Source organism: Rosa rugosa, chromosome 1, assembly GCF_958449725.1.
Source record: "Rosa rugosa chromosome 1, drRosRugo1.1, whole genome shotgun sequence".
Classification (NCBI taxonomy): domain Eukaryota; kingdom Viridiplantae; phylum Streptophyta; class Magnoliopsida; order Rosales; family Rosaceae; genus Rosa; species Rosa rugosa.
Window position 1 is genome coordinate 70834593 of NC_084820.1, and position 20067 is coordinate 70854659.

Here is a 20067-nt window from a genome sequence, read left to right on the forward strand (position 1 = left end):
TTTAATCCCAACTTTGATGATGTGACACTGATAGTTGAACAAAGAAAAACAAGGCAAAACCTTTGACAAGTTGAGAAAATATCTAAAGGAAATATCTATCAGGATTTTCCTAGAGGCTATAGATTCCTTCCGAGAAATCACAGAATCATAGGTTATTAATCTTTGCCAAGTTTTAGAGACCATATCCAATATGTCTGTTGTAGCAGCAGTCTCAATTTCCCAATTTTCAGTACCAAAAGGTTTCCAAGTTCAACACCAGTTCACCACAAGCAAGCCTATCTTGAGGTAATCTCATGCAGAGCTTTGAATTTTTTTAGAAATTCTAAAATGAATTTGAATTTGGATTTGAGTTTGGCTAGTTTATTTATACTTATGCTAGGCAGGGATGCAGTGGAATAAGATGTTGTAACAAAGAGTCAGGGGAAAGAGCAAATACAATAGGGAAGAATTACTATGAATTACTTGGAGTTGCTGTTGATTCAAACCCCCAGATAATCAAACAAGCTTATAGGAATTTGCAAAAGAAATATCACCCAGATATTGCAGGCCAAGAGGTAATTAAACACTTTACTACATATATATGTCTATTCGTTTGTTTAAGAACAGAAATTACCATCAAAACTAAGCCAATAAATCAGTACTGTGATTTGGATTGAAAGGGGTGTTTAAATTTGCCTAATGTTGCTTAGGGTCATGAGTATACCCTAAAGCTGAATGAAGCCTATAAGGTTCTGATTAGGGAGAATCTGAGGAAGGAATATGATGCTTCTATTGGTCAAAGGAGAGTAAGTGTCAGAGGAAACAGCTCAACCTTTGATGGCAGCTCATGGAATGGAGTTTTGAGACCCCAAGCTCTCTTTGTTGATGAAAATGCTTGCATAGGTCATTTCTAGCTCAGACAAAATTGCAGATCTTTTCTATAAGTGTATATGTTCAAACCCCTAGAGAGTCATTATGCGCTCCAGCTTTGTTAATACTTTTGGAACACTCTTAGAAAGGAGTGCAGGATGACTTTCTGGGAGTACGAATAATAATGCCATATATATGACCTAGCCTCTTTTAATAGTCAAGAACTTCCCAATGCAAGATGAAATGTAGATTAGCATTTCTACCTTGGCTGCTGAATTTCTGGCAGGTTGCAGACAATGTGTGCACCAAGCAAGTGCTACCTACATGTTTGATGAGGCTCTCGGATGTGCAAGGGTTAAACTTCAATACGGTGACGATGATCTAAAGATTGAGGTAAACTAACCAAGTTTCTGCCAATCGAAACATTGTCCGATCAAAATGTGATATTGAACTGGGAAAGTTACAGGTATCAGTTGACTCATGCCCTGTGAACTGCATTCATTGGGTGGAAAGAGAAGAACTGCCAGTGCTTGAGTTCCTCATCCAGCCTCGGCCAACAGAAGGACATGGAATATTTGGAGGAGGTTGGGAAAGACCAGCAAATGTGTTCATGGCTGCTAAGTCATTCAATAAGCAACTGAAAGAGGAGGCTGAAAATGAAAACCATCACCGAAATAGTAATAATTCTCACCTGATTGCTATGGATCAGTTTAGCTAGGTTGATCACTGCCTAGCTAACTGACTTCATCAAGTTACTAATTACAGTGGTTTGATTGCAGCAAGTGAAAGTGTGGAAGAAGAAACCCCTGCTCAAGCAAAGGCGCGAGCCGAAGCAAGTATGAAGATCAAGATGGAAGCATTCTCAAAATTCTGGCACTGGCAAAAATAAAATTAAGAAACACATTTTGGGGGAGGGTTTGGAATTAACAGGTGGAATAGTGAGTATATATTCAGATAGCTATTGAAAGGGGTGGCTATATGTTCCAGAATTTTAGAAAGATTTAGAACACAGAAGTGTGAAGGGATTGAAAATAGTGAGGGTACATAAAAAAGTAAAGGCACGAGAATGAAGGTTGTGCATGCTGCTACATCCATGTATGTTGTTACTGATTTGGTTGTTGATATATTTCGTGTGTGATCCACGTGAGATGTTGAACATAGATTTATCAAATAACATAATATATATCATACAAGAAACTAGAAAATTTGTTGAACTACATACAGTTTTGATGAACAATTTGGCTTATCTTAGCTAATTGATCAATTGATATACTTGTCTCTGAAGATGTATGTGTATTTTTTGGCCTTCGTTACGAATTTGAAGGCTCGCCATCTTCCACACTTGGCAGGGGGTATCGACACAAGGGGCACACATGACTCGTCTCCAACCACCGAATAATGCAATCTACATGATAACGGTGACTGCAAGGCAAATGAGTAATCAGTTGATCAACACCGCCTTGTGCAAATTCATTCATACAAATACTACATGACAGGTTCTGTTTGATAGTAGCTTCTTCCAAACTATCAGGCCTCACTCTCTGTAATCCCTCGATTGATGACCTAGTTGCAGGAATAAACTTGACTTTATAAGTTTCAAAGGATTCCGATGCAACCGTATCAGTGGTACTGATAATATGATAGTCAATATCACGAATCTCATATGTTTTAAAGCACAACTTGTTTACATGGATTTTGATAATGGGGCTTTCCCTTAAAGGATGAGCAATGTTACCATGATCATTAAAGCTACCCAATAAGCGCACAGTCACGTCGGCTATTAACACAAAAATGTGCCCTCCTGGGACGGCCGCTTGAACCACATGAAATAGTTTTTCAAGAATAGTTGGCCGCTCCTCTTGGGGGACACCCATTCTAGAAAGGTGACTAGCCATAAGTTCAGTATAGACTCGTCTGTGGTGTCTACATGAGAAAAGGATAGAAGAGCTTGATCTTGCACCTGGGGAGGTTGTTTGAGCCCAAAAGTAATTTTGGCAATATCCTTCAGTGGATCTAGCACAGCGGGCCGATACCTGCGGCCCAAAAATAAACATACTTGGTTTTGGGTTGCGACTCCGCCTATTACGGAACCCATGAGGAGAGCAAAGTCCTATTGGAATCAAGTAATAGAGATTGACTAGGAAACTCCAGTCAATAATCCTTTTACGACAAGGAACGGTCGAAACCCTAGGTATATATACCAGGTTTCAAGGACAGATTAAGGACCTCTCTCTCAAATCAATCAATCCCAGCGATTACAAAGCCTCCCAGGAGCAAACCTTCAACCTCGTTGAACCCCGGTGACCGCGATACAGTCCCAGTCTCCCAGCGAGCCGACTGCTAGCATCACCAGATCAACCCGGCGACCGTACTTCCAGTCCCAGTCTCCCAGCGAGCCGACTGCAAGCGCAACCGCCACTGTCACTTCCAGCGAAGCAAGGGTAACGCCCTCGCACCCAGCGAAGCTAGAGTCACGCTTTAGCGCAACCCCGTGCTTCTCCCAACTTCCCAGTGATTGCTCTGCTTAGTCTACAACACTAAGTATCGATTTGGTGAACGCAAGAGACCACAACCAAAGCCCTTACCCAGTAAGGCAAGAAGTCCTTCTCCGGAAGGCTAGAGAAGAACCCCGTGACGAGGTTGGTGCTCTCCTCGTCCACGGTCGCTTGAAGAAGAAGTCAGGTCAAGGGACTACCCCGACGACTGCACCCCACGGTGCTGGCACGCCTGCGCAATCACACGCTCAAAAGAGACAGTTTGCAAGCCAACTGGTTTTGGAGCCAAACATTTTGGCACGCCCAGTGGGACCAAACTAGTGTCTCTTCGTGAACGGTAGCCATTGGGAAGTCAAGCGAGAACCCTTACCAAAAGGTTTACGCTAACTGCCCAAAGCATAAGACCTCCAGTTACAAGCCGCATTCTCGCGCGGATTGTCGTGGTCTTTCTGAGCAACAAGTGAGTCAAAGATTCCCTCTTCATCCCCATCCAAACGAGATGTCGACGGAAAAAGGAGAGAATCGTCCGACCGACACTGAGGGTAAAACTGTCACTAACAACCAGGCCAGCGAACCGGTTGATACCGTCGCTAGCTCCAACACAGCGATGAGGGTGCCAAGAGAGGCTTTTGTTCCGAAGCCTATCCCAGAAGGGGCCTCCTCTGAGGTCGCGTTCGCAATTATCTTGGAGAACATCGAAAACCACAGCAAGAAGATAGCTGCTGACCTTGCAAGGGATAATGCAAGAGCCGATCAGGTCACTCGCGAGATAAACCAGCGTATGTCCCAACTAGCGGAGGGAACTAAGCATCAAATCTCACAGACTGAGAATGCTTTGATGGCTCATGCTTCAGGTATCGCAGAAGAGCAGAATCAGCGCCAGAAAGGAATAATGGAGGCCATTGCGAACCATACGAAGCAAACAACGGCTGACATGGCTGGTCTCCGTAAAGATGGAGAGATCCTCGCAACCGAGGTTGCCATGCAGAGGGCCGAGCTCAACCAGGCTAAGGAGGTATTAAACCAGACTTTGGGTGATCCCAATGCTATCCTTGGTTCTCTTGGCCAGCCATCCGGTTCGGGCAAATACGTGCCACCGAACCAGCGCGAGAAGGTTAACAGCCATACTGCTATACCTGCCGCCACTGTCACTGCTACGCCGCTAAAAAACAAAGAACAAGCGCTTGTTATCGGCGGCAGCAAAGATAAAGGTACTGCCTCAAGTGGGCAGACTACCAGGCAGAAGCACCAGGCCTCAAAAGGCGCTGGAACCTCGTCCGATTCTACGTTCGTTCAATACGACAGCGACGGGGCAGAGAATGTATATCAAGAGCTGCCGGGAAGTTATTATGGGATTGACCAGGCTGGTAATCCGGTTAGGATAACAGCGCTGGCAAAGGAGATGCCCATACCGGCAGTGACTCTTCAACAACCCGCTACGACCCGCGTTGTGCACATAGGCGAGGGGACAGCGACTGTAAACCAAGCCATACCTGTGCAGCCTGTTCGCCATGCAGCGGCCATACCACCTCCTCCTCCTCCGGGTCCAGAATATGTGAGACGAGATGAGGTAGAGGAGATGATTAGACAGGCTAACCCTAGGGCCCAGATGGATGGGGTCTATGAGGGACCTTTCCCGCCGCATATAATGCTCGCGCCTTTCCCCAGGGGCTATAAGAACATTATATTTGCTACTTTCTCAGGGGAAGATTCCGAGAATGCGGCAACACATCTGGCCAGGTTCAGTACAATGCGGCCAGTACCAGAATGATGACATCCTCAAGTGCAGGATTTTTGGCACTTCTCTCTCAGGAGCTGCCTTCAGATGGTTCTCCAAATTGCGGCCAGGAACTGTAGCAGATTGGCCTGCAATGGAAAAGCTTTTCCGGGAGACTTTCGGGGCCACAGAACCTGAGGTAGACTTGGCTTCTCTCACCCAGATGGCCCAACAGCCCACAGAGTCCGCTGTGGCTTATCTTCAGCGCTTCCAGATTCAGAAGGCCAAGCTGAATGTGATCCTGCCAGAGAAAGAATTGATCAAGTTGGCGATCAAGGGCTTAGAGCCTCGCCAGCGAAAAAAGCAGCATGGTAGCATGATCCAGTCAATGGGAGAGCTCATCACAGAGGTGGGAAGCTTCGAACACCTCCTTAGAGAAACTGACGCCAGGAAGAATGCGTCCAGAGGAACATACGTACCAGGGAAACATCGCACGGTAGCGGCCCTGAGCTACCAACCGGCTACGTATGATCCTTACTATAACTATCACAGTGAGGATGTAGCTCCGGAGGACGAGGAGGAAGATGAAAGCGACATCGCCGCTTATGAGCTGACAGGGCGAAAAAACCCAGCCTTAAAGCAACTGAAAATCTCCAAGGAACCTGTCAAGCTCAAATCGATGGCTTTCACTAAACCTGAATTCGCGACATATACATATGATGCCAACAAGGCACACGAAATTCTAGATGAGATGATCGCCGCGAAGATGGTGAAGACCGACTTTGGACCTTTTCCTCGACCAGATCAGCTGAAAGGGAAGAAGTACTGCAAATTCCACAACCTGTGGAACCATAATACAGCTGATTGTGTGAAGCTCAAGGACCAGATTCAGGTATGGCTCAACAACGGTAGTCTTCAGGTGGAAGCTCCAGTAACTGCAGCAGCGCTTGTGGACCTAAACCCTTTTCCCGATACTGGGATTAACATGGTCGATGTGAACTGGACCAAGCTGAACCAGAGGAAACCAACTCTGGATTTGTCCACAAAGGGACAAAAAACAGAGCCTAAAGAGGCTCCTGCCCGGAAGAAGACTAAACCATTTGGTCAAGCCTCGCCAGTAGTGTTATGCTCGCGGTGCAAAGAAGAGTGTGGCATTCAAGCGTCGCACGAAGAGGTCGAGCAGACATTTCGTTTTGGCTCTCTCCCGCCCATCGAGTGGGCTTCGCTATCGCGAAGCTACCAGCCTTCCAGCCCAAGAGAAAAGGAGAGAATGGAGTCGCCTACATCGCCAAAGGATTCTAATCTGTTTAAGAAGCTGAAGGCAGCTGCGGCTGACCAGAAGATGGAGGAAAAGGTCGCAAACAAGCACAAAGACATTTTGACCAAGCCCTACATACCACCTGCTTCAACCGCTACCATTAAAGAGGGAAAGTGGTACACCAGGGAAAAGGGGAAGGCAGTGGAGATAAGTCCTTCCAAGAAGCGAAAACTGCAGCGCAGATTTGGTGAAGCCAAGCGCGCGCTAGAGGCTTTAGACCAGGGCCTGATCAAACCTTCACAGTTGGTCAAATCTCCTGAGCAGTATCAGAAGGAGATGGAAGCGCTCGCCGCCAAGCCATTAATGGCTCCTCGCAGTCTGCGAAAGCCGGCGAGCTCAGAATCTGGGGCATCTAAGCCCACTGTTTTTTGTAGGATTACCAAGGAGAGAACACCTCCGCTGGCCCGAAAGGAGAGCTCGCCGTCCAGGCGACCACACGTCAGGCGCAGGTTGTCTCGCGAGGAACCAGAAGCCAAATCCTCGGTTTTCGAGAGACTGGGGGGCAAAGACAAGACTACCGACACTTTACAGTGGAGACCTAAGAAAGTCCAGAGTTTGGTGGTCGCTCCCCCAAAGGCGGACATTGCTAGGGAACTAAAGCCAGATTTCCTTGAGCAAGCTTCAGCGGTTCAAGAGTTCGAACGATGCGAAGTAAAAGAGCTCGCTGAGGAATCTTTAGTGGACAGATTGGTCAAACAATTCAACACGGATATCCCGGTCCACGAACCCAAGCTTAACCTGGAAGTTGACATAGATGAATTCGAAACGTCCTGCAATATGGTTTATGTGCTTCCAGCGCGGTATGCAATGCCGGTCGCTGCTCAGGACTGTGTAGAGGCTGAGGAAAGCACCACACAGCCCCTGCAGATCACGTCCGCAGTCCCAACACCGCTAGAAGAGTTGGTTTGTCTGGAAACAGAGGACGCTAACGGTAAAGAATCCTTCATGAGCTTCACTAGGCCAACGCCTGCCATGGTCCAACACATGAGACCTTTATACATCACGGCGGACATTGGCGGTACCAAAGTAAGCAAGATCATGGTTGATACCGGCGCTGCTGTTAATGTCATTACTACCAGGACCATGCACCTGCTAGGGATCAAGAAGGAGAAGATCCAGTCGACGTCTCTTACTCTCAAGAACTTCGCGGGGACTGTAACAAAAACCTTGGGTTTACTTTTCTTGCGTATCAAGGTAGGTCCAGCAGAGGGAGTTTACGCTTTCTTTGTGACAGACTGCTATGCGGCCTACAGCGCTATCCTGGGCAGAGATTGGATTCACCGGAGCTACTGTGTTCCGTCAACCCTCCATCAAGAACTTATTATGTGGAACAGGGAGACAGACAAAGCTGAAGTGATCAAGGCGGACCCTCGTCCTTTTCCAGTATCAGCAAACTATGTAGATGCCAGGTACTACTTGGAGCCTATCGCTCCATTGCACGTCAGTGGCATCGATAACAAAGGCCGCCCCACAGGGGTGACGGCCTCTGAACTGGCACAGTGGGGGCTTACGCTCGCAAAAGAAGGCTTAGAAAGGCCTGGCCATGCTGTGCCTAAACCCTTGAACGATTAATGGATCACGACCTTCCAGAGGAAGGGGTAGAGGCCCTCCACTCGCTGCATGAAAGATTATCATCATATCTGGTGGAAAGAGAGGCCTATGAGCAAATCGCGACTTTGGAAATCGTTGAAGAGGGACTCTCTGATCAGGATCAAGAGGGTGAAGTAGAAATCCAGCTCGCTCCGGCAGCATTGGACGACACGCCTCCTAAGGTCAGAGACCCTACCGAGAAAGTCAATCTCGGAACAGCAGATGAGCCTATAGAAGTGGCTATCAGCGCTTACTTAGAGCCTAGCGAGAAACAGAGGCTTATTGATTTATTATTAGAATTCAAGGACTGCTTTGCGGAAAAGTATGAGGATATGCCTGGCCTGTCACCGGACTTGGTCTGCCATCAGCTACCAACACTCCCTGACAAGAGGCCTGTGAAACAAGAGCCGCGAAGAATGAATTCAGAGACTCAAATCCTCGTCAAGGAGGAGGTTGAAAAAATGCATAAATCAGGCATTATCAGGGTGGCCAAATACAATCAGTGGCTATCTAACATAGTGCCTGTCCGCAAGAAGAACGGCAAGATGAGGGTCTGCGTAGACTACAGGGACCTTAATACTGCTACTCCTAAGGATGTCTACCCCATGCCGGTCGCGGACATGTTGGTCGACGCTGTTGCACGACATGAGCTATTGTCCTTCATGGATGGCACTGCAGGTTATCACCAGATTCCGGTCGCCGAAGAAGACAGACACAAGACCGCGTTCCGCTGCCCTGGGTTCGCGGGCGTTTTTGAATACGTGGTTATGCCTTTCGGACTGAAGAACGCTGGCGCGACTTATCAACGAGCTATGAACCTGATCTTCCATGACATCCTTGGAAAGATTTTGGAGGTTTACATTGATGACGTGGTTGTCAAATCTCAGAAAAGAGGGGACCACATCACAGATCTCAGGAAAGTGTTCGAGCGCATGCGACAGCACAAGCTTAAAATGAATCCCGCTAAGTGCGTTTTTGGGGTTCAAGCAGGAGACTTTCTTGGGTTCATTGTCCATCAGAGGGGAATTGAGGTCCCTGAAGACAAAGCGAGCGCAGTCATCAACGCATCTCCGCCACGCACGAAGAAAGAGTTGCAGCGTTTGCTCGGTAAAATTAACTTTTTGAGACGCTTTATCTCTAACTCTGCAGGTAAGATCCAGCCTTTCTCTCCTCTGCTAAAGCTACAGGGCCAGAGCGAGTTCGTCTGGGAGCATAAACACCAAGAGGCTTTTGATAAAATCAAGGCCTACCTGGCGAGCCCACCAGTGCTCGTTCCTCCTAGGGCTGGATTTCCATTAAAACTATATGTTTCAGCAGCTGAGGCTTCCATTGGCAGCCTGCTCGCCCAAGATGATGCAGATGGTGTCGAACATGCTATATTCTATCTTAGTAGGACACTCACAGACTGCGAGACAAGGTACACTCCAATGGAGAAGTTGTGTCTCACGTTGTATTTCTCAGCATGCAAGCTGCGCCACTACATGTTGTCCTTTACCACTTGCATCATCGCTCAGACTGACTTAGTCAAGTACATGCTGTCGCGGCCTATTTTGAGAGGCCGCATTGGCAAATGGGTATTGGCCTTATCTGAATTCTCGCTTCAGTATGTGCCACAAAAGGCAGTTAAGGGACAGGCTATCGCAGATTTCCTCGCACACCACCCTACCCTAGACATCCCTATAGTGAGGGAGCTGGAAATAGCAGCTGTTACCATAACTCGGCCAGATTTAGCGCGCATCCCAGAATACGCTATTCGGTATCAAGCCACAATCTCCTTGCAGCCCTGGATACTATACTTTGATGGTTCAAGAACAGAAACGTTAGCAGGGGCAGGGATTGTTCTGGAGAACCCAGCGGGCGATCGTTTTTCTTATTGTTTCCAGTTGGAGTTCAAATGTACAAACAATCAAGCAGAGTATGAGGCCCTGATCATTGGCCTAGAGGTTCTGCTAGAGTTGGGAGTCAGGGACGTTCAGGTACACGGCGACTCTTTGCTCATAATCAATCAGCTCCAAGGGAAGTACAAGTGTGAAAGCCTTTTGCTTATACCCTATTTACATCGCGCCATTGAACTTCTGGATCAATTCGATGAGGCGGATTTGGAACACATACCTCGCGAGCGCAACTTTGCGGCCAATGAGCTCGCTCAATTGGCTACAGGCATTACATTGAAATATGGGGTTCGCGAGCGCATCCTGAAGGTCGAGCGCCGCACACTGCCTTCGTGGCTCGCGCGGCCTGACCCACCAGATGATCCAGTTGTCGCGGTTCTCGAGCCTATTGACGTCGATTGGCGCATACCGTTGATTGATTACCTCAAGAACCCAGACCCTACAGCAGACAGGAAGATTCGTTTTCTCTCCTTGAATTATTTTCTCAGAGGTGCCGAGCTTCGACGACGTGGGGAAGATGGCGTTGACTTTCGCTGTGTCTATGGCCGCGAAGCCAAGCGATTAATGCGCGAAGCACACACCGGAGTATGTGGAGCCCATCAAGCAGGCCCCAAGATGCGTTGGCTTATCAGACGGCATGGGTATTATTGGCCTAGCATTTTGAAGGACAGTATCGCGTTCGCGAAAGGTTGCCAAGACTGTCAGGCGCATGGTCCAGTGCAGCACATTCCCAATATTCCCATGCAGCCTATTATTAAACCTTGGCCTGCCAGAGGCTGGGCTTTGGACTTGATTGGGATGATTCACCCTCATTCTTCGCTCCAGCATAAGTTCATCATGGTCGCCACCGATTTTTTCACGAAGTGGGTTGAGGCTGAACCTTTGAAGGAAGCTTCCGGCGCTACCATTCGCCAGTTTATTTTTCAGAACATTATTTGCAGGTTCGGCATTCCAGAAGTGTTGGTCTCCGACAGGGGGGCAGCATTTATGGGCGGTGAGGTAGAGAAACTTGTCGCGGACTTGGGCATCCAGTTCGTCCACAGCACACCTTATTATGCCCAATCCAATGGTCAAGCGGAGGCCAGTAACAAGATCATCATCACCTTGCTCAAGAAGATGCTTGTTGAAAACCCTCGACAGTGGCACGAAACGTTGTATGAAACCTTATGGGCGTATCGTACCTCCAAGCGGAATCCCACTGCTACAACCCCCTATGCGCTAATGTTCGGCCACGATGCAGTCTTACCTTTGGAACTCAACGTCCAATCTTTGCGCGTCCAAGATCAGCATCACTTGATCGGGGAAGATTATGTTCAGGCAATGTGGCAAGAACACGAAGATCTCAGCGAGCAGCGCCTGGCAGCTTTGGATAACCTGGTCATGGAAAAACAACGAATTGCTCGCGCCTATGACAAGAGGACACGTGGCCGTAGTTACAAAGAGGGTGATTTGGTTTGGAAGGCTGTTTTGCCTTTTGGCGAGAAGTTGACCGGTCGCGGTAAATGGACTCCGCGATGGGAAGGACCCTTCGTTGTTCATCGCATTCTGGAGCGCGGGGCCTTTCACCTCAAAGATTTGGATGGCGACCTCCACCGCAATCCCATTAACGGGCGTTTCCTGAAGAAATACTACCCTAGTGTTTGGGAGTTTGATGATCCACCGGATCCACCTTCTTCTCAGACAGGGGGGCAACCTTAGTCTCCCCAGGTTCGCTTCATCCATATTCAGGCCTTGCCTGTGGCCTTAGTGTCCTGTACTTGCTTCACCTACGCATACTAGGGGGGCAACACTCTATACATTCAGGCCTTATTTGAGGCTTTTCGTTCAAAAATTTTCAATACTTTTTAAATTTCAATTTTCTTTTCTCTGACATTATGGTGTTAAGAATGCATATAACGGCCTATACCTGAGGCCTTATTTTATACTTTGATTTGCAGAAAAGTGTCAAAAACTTTTATTCATAAAATGGCTTTGCGGCCAAAAGCAGTACAAAGTGCAAATCAAAATAACCACATTTGCAGTTTACAAGGCCAGAAGTGGCTTAGAGTAAAAACCATAAAGTTACAGATCTGCTGAGAGTTTCTGGATCTTGTGGCAGCAAAGGGGCTGTGCTCGGGCATTCCTACTCTCCCTCTCTTCACCCACATGCCTCTTCTGCTTTGAGTTGCAGCCGCTACCGTCTGTACCGGACCAAAAGGAAGGAAATAATCCATCGCAACCTTTTGGGAGGGATTACCCTCCGGGATGGAGATGGTCTTCACAGAGAAGCGCAACTCACAACCACATCTACCTCCAGGGGAAAAACATAAACCTGGTGGTCAGACCCTGGAGGCAGGCCACGGAGCAAGAACAGGCGACCCATATTGGTCTTCCGCCCTTCTTCCTCCTGCTCCACGCGGGCAATCTGAGAGAGGAGACCCCTCAGAATCTGGTTCCGCCGCTACGGGAGCACCACATGTCCTTTGGTCTAAATGAAGCCGGTGGGTTTCACCGTGACTTCCAGAGACCAAAGACATGAGGTTGGACCTGAGGTTAGGCCATAAGACCTACCCAGGTATTGAGGTTAAGCCATAAGACCTAGGGGTTTGAGGCTAAGGCTAATATCGTGAGGAGAAGATCGTAGAAACTGGAGAAAGAGAAGTAGAGATTGCGATACTAGTTCTGGGAAAGCCATATTGCGTTTGTGTCGATCATCTCTACAGAGTGCAGGTATTTATAGCGCCAATCTCAGTGGCCTCAACCGTACGATGGGCAGTTGTGATATTCTCACTATCATCAATGAGCGTATCAATAAGGTTAAATGCGAGGATCTCGGAAATGAAGGTAATTGAAAGCGAGTGGGAGACGGGGCAGTCTCCAAGGAGGTAACTGTTCCATTTCGAGATTATCTTTTCAATCTTTTCAAACGGTTTTAAAGCAATAAAGGCAATCTAAAGCGTTGAACCGTTTGAGAGAACAAGTTATTATTTGGGCCAAGTAAAGTGGGCTAAATAATAAGTTAATAATAATAATAATAATATCGTTAATACAAAATATGGGCCTAAATCTAGGGGCCCAAAAGTCTTCGGCCCGCATGGGTCAGGCGAAGGAAGAGTTCGTCCAAACGAAAACTGGCGTCCGCAGCAGCTTGTGCGGCTTGTTGGGCTGCCGCGCGTGCCTGAGCCAATTCCTGAGATAGCGTCTCGAGAGCAGCGAGGGGTTGTTCCAACTGGGGCTCCGCATGAACGAGCATAGCAGTAACTTCGGCTAACCGGGCTTGAAAGGCTTTAATTTGGGCCCTCAAGTGGTTCCTCTCAAGCGTCAGGTCCCTGATGAGGTTAGCTTGGTCACCCAAGACGTCGCGCGCGGCCTCCGTTTGCTGATTAAGGTTCTGATAATGCAGTTCGGTCTGCCTGGCTTGCGCATTCGCGACTGCCCGCTCGTTGAGCCCTTGAGGAAGATCCTGCAACAATTGATCGATTTCCTGGAATTGTTCCTCAGTGATGGCTCCCTCGCGGAGGAGCACCCTCAAGTATTCTAAGACCCTCACAGGCGCGCCAGGAATCAAGATATCAGGACCCAGGAAGCGGCGAAGACCTTCTCTGACTTCATCCACGACCCCAGGGGGGGCACTTCAAGCAAGCGAGCTAACCTTTCCAAAGTAGAGGGAGTAGGAGGCTCAGCGACAGGGGCCTCAGGAGGTTCAGCGATAGGTACTTCTGGCACTGTTTCAGGTACCTCCGGCGTTGGTTCAGGAAGGTCTTCCAATTCTTCAGCTTCAGCGATTTGAGGGGCAGAGGGAGGAAGTTCCTGATCAACCACGTTGGGAACAGGGTCAGCAGTTTCTGCTTCTACTGCTCCGATTACATCGTCCCCAGTTCCAACGACGTTTGGAACCTGGAGGAATACATCATCAGGATACTTGAACCAGGAAACAATGATGACAGAGTTGGTTAGGAGGAATACCTCTTCGATTGGGGGCTCATACACCATGAGCGCGAGCGTTGTTTCTGGGCTAGCGTCGCTGGGAACAGGAATTGAGTCAGGAGCTATCTGTTCCAGGACAGGAACGTCGCTTGTTTCCTCGCGAGGGGCGGCAAGTGGCAGTACGCTATTTTCAGCCTCCGGCGAGTTGTCATCTATGATCTGCACTGGTATCAAGGCCAATTGTGCATCACCTACAGCGCCCGCAAGAGGTGGAGGGTGGTTCACAACAGTTGGCGCTGGAGCTTGGGAAGCAGATGTGCCTTCACCAACAGTTGAAGATCCTTCTTCAGCATGTCTCGAGGACCTGTGGCGAACCTGCAAATGAGGATTGTTACAGAGTCGCACTGAATGAAAAGAAATTTCTAACGAGTGCTTAGTGTGCTTGTGTCTTACCAGTCGGTCAGCGATTGGTTCATCTTCTGCCCACGGGTCAGTTCGAGGATCAGAACGAGCACGCTTCCGAGCCGAGAGAGCAGCGATCTGTTAGAGGCAGGGGGGTTAGGTATGACTCGTAAAGGAAACATGATTTGTACAAACAGAGGGCTCTTACCGTTTGCATGTCATCATCATCAGAAGAGGATTCTTTGTCCTCAGGCTCTATCATTACTGCCTTTTGCTTCCCAGACTGACCAGCGGCTTGGGAAGCATTGGCTGCGCGACCGCCAGAAAGTGGCGCGCTCCCCTGAAAAAGTAAAGTTTGAATTTAGAAGGGGAAGGGATAAGAGAACAAAGGGGACACAACATGAGTCAAAATTAGTTACCTCTTGAAGGGGTTCGCGGATTACAATACCAGCTTGGGCTTGACGTGGGGCTCGCGCGGGTCGCGGAGCCGGTTCAGCGGCAGGAGGAGGAGCTTGTGCAGCGTTTTCAGGGACGCGAGCAAGTTGACCAACGTCGGCGGCGTAGGGATATCGCAGTTCCCCAAAGATGGCAGCGAATACCTCATCGTGCGGTTGCCGCCAGCAGTTAACAGAGACTTCAGCCCACCACGCATCATATCCTTCTTCGGTCGCGTCCACAGAGTCGATCTCTTTGGCCCAGTCAGGAAGATCAACCAGCGCGAGCGTGCTTTGTGCTGGCGGAGACCCAGAAAGGGACCCAAGCCTACGCCAAGAAGTGTTGTAGTTCCAAGCATCATATAGAGGGAATGGCACTAATTGGACAAGGCCGAGTTGGCGGGCGAAGTGGTTGGGAGCGTAGAGCTCATAACTGAGTTCGTCAGCGGCAATCCTGATGTCGGAACAGGAGATCGCGCGGCGAAAAGCCAAGCGCGCGCGATCACTGTAGCGAGAGGCGCCAGGGAGGAATCCATGTTCAAGCGGGGCTGGGAATCTCCTACTCAGCACTAAGTCGCAGTACGGCATCTCGTGCAGAAAGTACAGGTATGTGAAGCACTCAAAATAAGGAGGGGATGTGTACCTTTCGCCGCGACTGAGCCATCGACCCAGGAGTTGGTCAGTAGGCGGAAGTAATGGGATGTCGTCGCGACGAAAGTATGGAAAGTAAATTTGAATCCAGAAATCAAGGATCCAAAAGGGGCCAGAAATGCTAGTCTCAAAGGGATGCATTGTGGCTTGATACAAGGTACGGTAGAGGGCACCTAATACTGGTTGTCCTAGTCCCACACGGTGGCCGTTGTAAAGGGCCGTCGCCAGGGAAGTCCAGGCACCAATGGGCTTACAGGAGGAAGTGCAGAAAATAAATTTACAGAGCTAGTACTCTAAGAATGCAATCCCGCCAGTCGCATTGTGCTCCTGGCGGTAATAGGCCAGCCACCGCGGATAGGAGCCGCTATGGGCACCGCGACCATGTTGGGCCATGGTAGAGGTGAAAGTATCAGAGTCGAATTGGCCGTGCAGATAGGGTTCACCATCAATGGGTAGGCCAGTAATGGTGAGAATGTCCAATAAGGTGACACTCATTTGGCCAAATTGAAAATCAAAGGTGTTGGTAGCAGTATTCCAGAAACAAAGAAAGGCAGCGAGGGGCGATCGATTGCCACCGCGCGGAAGACGAAGACAAAGATCAATAGTATGGGTGATACCTGCCGCGTTCCAGCGGGCTAGATCTCGAGCGCGTGCTTCCCGGTACCAAGAAAGCTCTTCCGCACTGATGAAGGATGGCCAATGCCCTATTTTCGATCGATGATTAGGGGCACTCCAGCTGGTAAAATCCCCAGGAGTCCTTCGGAGGACGGGGATGGGGCGACGAACAGGTAGACCATAAAAGGCGACGGCGTCGGCCGGGAAAGCATCTCGCGGCGTTGGGCCCAGTCCGGCATGGTGGTTCGACAGTCGGAGGAGCAGAGGTCTTTGGATGTTGGTCTGGAGAATCAGGCTGGCGCCAATCCTAGTTCCCCAAGAGCGTGCAGCCTGTTCATTCAGTTCTTCTTCTTGGTCGATAACCATCTTTTTCGGGGGAGCCATTTCTGGGTTTCTGTGAGAAGGATATGTGCAAAAGAGGGTTTCTGGGTTTAGGAGACTAAAAGAGTTTCTGATGTGACAGGTCTGAAGTGGCTGCGGATTTAAATAAGAGATTTTGTGAGGGAAACGATGCGACAGAAAGGCGTTTTCGCGAGCGAAAAGACGCAACCCTCATTAATGACATCGTTTCGAGCATCGAGCGTGTCGTTTTAGTCCCCTTCAATCAGTTACACTTCCATGGGCCTGATTTCGAGGCCTGGGGGGCAATGTTTGAGCCCAAAAGTAATTTTGGCAATATCCTTCAGTGGATCTAGCACAGCGGGCCGATACCTGCGGCCCAAAAATAAACATACTTGGTTTTGGGTTGCGACTCCGCCTATTACGGAACCCATGAGGAGAGCAAAGTCCTATTGGAATCAAGTAATAGAGATTGACTAGGAAACTCCAGTCAATAATCCTTTTACGACAAGGAACGGTCGAAACCCTAGGTATATATACCAGGTTTCAAGGACAGATTAAGGACCTCTCTCTCAAATCAATCAATCCCAGCGATTACAAAGCCTCCCAAGAGCAAACCTTCAACCTCGTTGAACCCCGGTGACCGCGATACAGTCCCAGTCTCCCAGCGAGCCGACTGCTAGCATCACCAGATCAACCCGGCGACCGTACTTCCAGTCCCAGTCTCCCAGCGAGCCGACTGCAAGCGCAACCGCCACTGTCACTTCCAGCGAAGCAAGGGTAACGCCCTCGCACCCAGCGAAGCTAGAGTCACGCTTTAGCGCAACCCCGTGCTTCTCCCAACTTCCCAGTGATTGCTCTGCTTAGTCTACAACACTAAGTATCGATTTGGTGAACGCAAGAGACCACAACCAAAGCCCTTACCCAGTAAGGCAAGAAGTCCTTCTCCGGAAGGCTAGAGAAGAACCCCGTGACGAGGTTGGTGCTCTCCTCGTCCACGGTCGCTTGAAGAAGAAGTCAGGTCAAGGGACTACCCCGACGACTGCACCCCACGGTGCTGGCACGCCTGCGCAATCACACGCTCAAAAGAGACAGTTTGCAAGCCAACTGGTTTTGGAGCCAAACAGAGGTTACACATGAAACAGTTTCATCATTCCAACATCGGCTTTGCTTGACGAGATAAAAACTGATCGGAAGACAGTCTTCCTCAGCTGGTGCAGGTCCATTTGTTTCTTCTTGCAACACTCTGCTAAAATAGTAATGCTGCTCGGTGGACATGCTTGAAGAAGTGGTAGGGATATGAATATTGATGGTCACTAAACTATGGTATATATGTACATCTAGCTATAGACGAGGAGAAAAGCTTCTCTTCTACCCGGATTAGGAAAACCCGCTTGTCTAACTAGCTAGCTATTCCTAGATCAACGAGGAGAAAAATCTTATCTTCTACAGGGATTTGGTTAGGTAATTTGTTTTGTTTTGCAAACAAATTGTAAAGCATAATTTGTTTTAGTAGGCTGGAAACAAACAAATATACTTTTATTATTCAAGAGAAGTGGAAATAAAAATATAAGATAAGATTTACTTCGCAACTTATTAGTAGTCTCTATGTAATATAAATAGATGTTCATTTGATCGTGACCATGAATTTTATAGTTACTTCTCATTGGATTTAAGTTCAATTGTAAAAATTAAATAAAACTGTTTTGATCGCTTAATGTTAGATAACTGGGAAATTAAACTTCTTAGATCACATGTGACCGAGTAAACATTGCTCATGTAATATAGTCCCATATATGGTTTCTGAAAGTGTTTAATACATGTGGCATTTTCAATACAAAGAAAGCCCTATATGATCGATACGGTTGGGCTACAAATATTGAGCCCAATCTCCCAATCATAGCAAACCCCTTATGCTGAACGACGACGCCGTTTCGACCATTCCTTCTCTCTATATAATCTTTTCAACCCTAGCTCCTCCATAACTCTCTCGCCGCTCCACAAAACCCTAAGACACTCACAGAGAGAGAGAGAGAGAGAGAGAGCAGCCATGACGACGAGGTTCAAGAAGAACCGGAAGAAGAGAGGCCACGTCAGCGCCGGGCACGGCCGTATCGGCAAGCACCGCAAGCATCCCGGTGGGCGGGGAAACGCCGGAGGCATGCACCACCACCGGATTCTGTTCGACAAGTACCACCCGGGGTATTTCGGTAAAGTCGGGATGCGCTACTTCCACAAGCTCCGCAACAAGTTCCATTGCCCCATCGTGAACCTCGAGAAGCTCTGGTCCATGGTGCCCCAGGAGGTCAAGGACAAGGCGACCAAGGGCGAGGCTCCGATGCTCGACGTCACTCAGTTCGGCTACTTCAAGGTCTTGGGCAAGGGGAAGCTTCCCGGATCTCAGCCGTTGGTTGTGAAGACCAAGCTGATCTCCAAGGTCGCCGAGAAGAAGATCAAGGAGGCTGGTGGCGCCGTCGTGCTCACCGCCTAGGTTTTACTTTTTGGAATTCTGTTTTTGTTAAGTTTATAATATGATGCTACTTGAACTTAATTGAGAGTTTTATCCTAATGTTTAGAATGAAATTGGATCTTAAATTTTATGCCTCATTGTTCAGTTTTGATGTTATGGTATCTGTGCTTGTGATGGTTTTCTATTCTGGTTTGTGCTTCTGATTCTGAATTCGGAAATGATTTGGTAGGAAATGATATGATCACATACTAGCTCTGATGTATTGTGGCCAGTTTGGAAGGCTTTCCAATCTGGAAGCTGGCGTGAGGAATGCGCTGGCTTTCGATATGTGTAGGAGTTGTTAAAGTTGTATCGTATCCCTAATTGCTTGTCTCGTGTTTGATGGTGAATCGTACACACTCTTATGTGTCTTAGGATGTGACATAATTGTAAGAATCAGTTAATAAGATGGTCGTGATTGGTGCAGTTTGTAGGAAATATGGTTTCATTCATCTTTGTTTAGGTAGCTATAAAATGGCTTCTTTTCTGGTTGCAGCCGTTGTCCTGTTAAGTATCATCCTACTTGATCATTTCTTTGTTGGAAATGTATACTCTAAGCACTATAAAGTGTGTTGGGTTATCCACCAGTGGTGATTATTGCAGCATGGATTTGCCATGTAGCTTATATATAACGTTCTATTAGAACTATGAGTAAGTTTGTAATAGTTATTGGTGAAGTTTTGGAAAACTCAGGTACATCCCATTTTGATTTTGGGATGGGTCAGTGGCCATCCTAAGACTTCTATGGATTTCTTGTCACACCATTTTGCCCTGTTAATTTTTGTCTTGCATTTGTGTCATTTGGGAACATTCTTCTGGTTTCGCCTTGAGCTAGAATGAATTCTGATTACTGCATTTGGTGTGGTTTACAATGCAAGAGAAGACACTAGTTTTTTCAAGCTTCATCATGCAGATTTGATCACTTCTTTTCTTCGTTCTTTTGCGCACACCTTAACCTTGTTAAGTGGTTTAAGTTTTTAGGTTTGCTTTGAGATGTTCTTGTGCTGCCTCCCACCAGTTGAGTGGTCATTTGTGTTTGTCAGTTTGATTACTGCATTAGGGATTGGATGCTAACATCTTCTCTCTGGTGTTGGATTGTATGTTTGCATTGATGTTTGTTGGCGTGAACCAGGTTTAATTGATGCACACATTTCTTGCTTGTAAAACATACCAATGTGCATTAGGGATTGGATGCGAACATCTTCTCTCTGGTGTTGAATTGGATGTTTGCATTGATTTAATTGATGCACATTTCTTGCTGGTAAGTCACTTAGCCACATGAGCTAAAGGGAAATATATCAGAGAAGTGAATTGGTCACTTCGTGACCACGTAATATTACTCATGTATGA

General features: G+C 47.9%; 3 protein-coding genes across 3 annotated transcripts; 2 read left to right on the forward strand and 1 right to left on the reverse strand.

Annotated features, from left to right (window-relative positions):
- Positions 1-94: 94 nt before the first annotated feature.
- Positions 95-2066, forward strand: LOC133726610 (chaperone protein dnaJ C76, chloroplastic-like). The gene is made up of 6 exons (XM_062154194.1): positions 95-285; positions 380-554; positions 690-882; positions 1136-1242; positions 1316-1526; positions 1629-2066. The coding sequence occupies exons 1-6, from the start codon at positions 191-193 to the stop codon at positions 1736-1738; spliced, it is 891 nt and encodes a 296-aa protein (XP_062010178.1). The 5' UTR covers positions 95-190; the 3' UTR covers positions 1739-2066.
- A 93-nt stretch (positions 2067-2159) lies between these two features.
- Positions 2160-2723, reverse strand: LOC133734338 (uncharacterized). Its single transcript, XM_062161971.1, has one exon. It carries the CDS (start codon positions 2721-2723, stop codon positions 2160-2162), a length of 564 nt encoding a protein of 187 aa, XP_062017955.1.
- A 15453-nt stretch (positions 2724-18176) lies between these two features.
- LOC133706844 (large ribosomal subunit protein uL15x) lies at positions 18177-18815 on the forward strand. Its single transcript, XM_062132400.1, has one exon. It carries the CDS (start codon positions 18259-18261, stop codon positions 18697-18699), a length of 441 nt encoding a protein of 146 aa, XP_061988384.1. The 5' UTR covers positions 18177-18258; the 3' UTR covers positions 18700-18815.
- The last annotated feature ends 1252 nt before the right edge of the window (positions 18816-20067 follow it).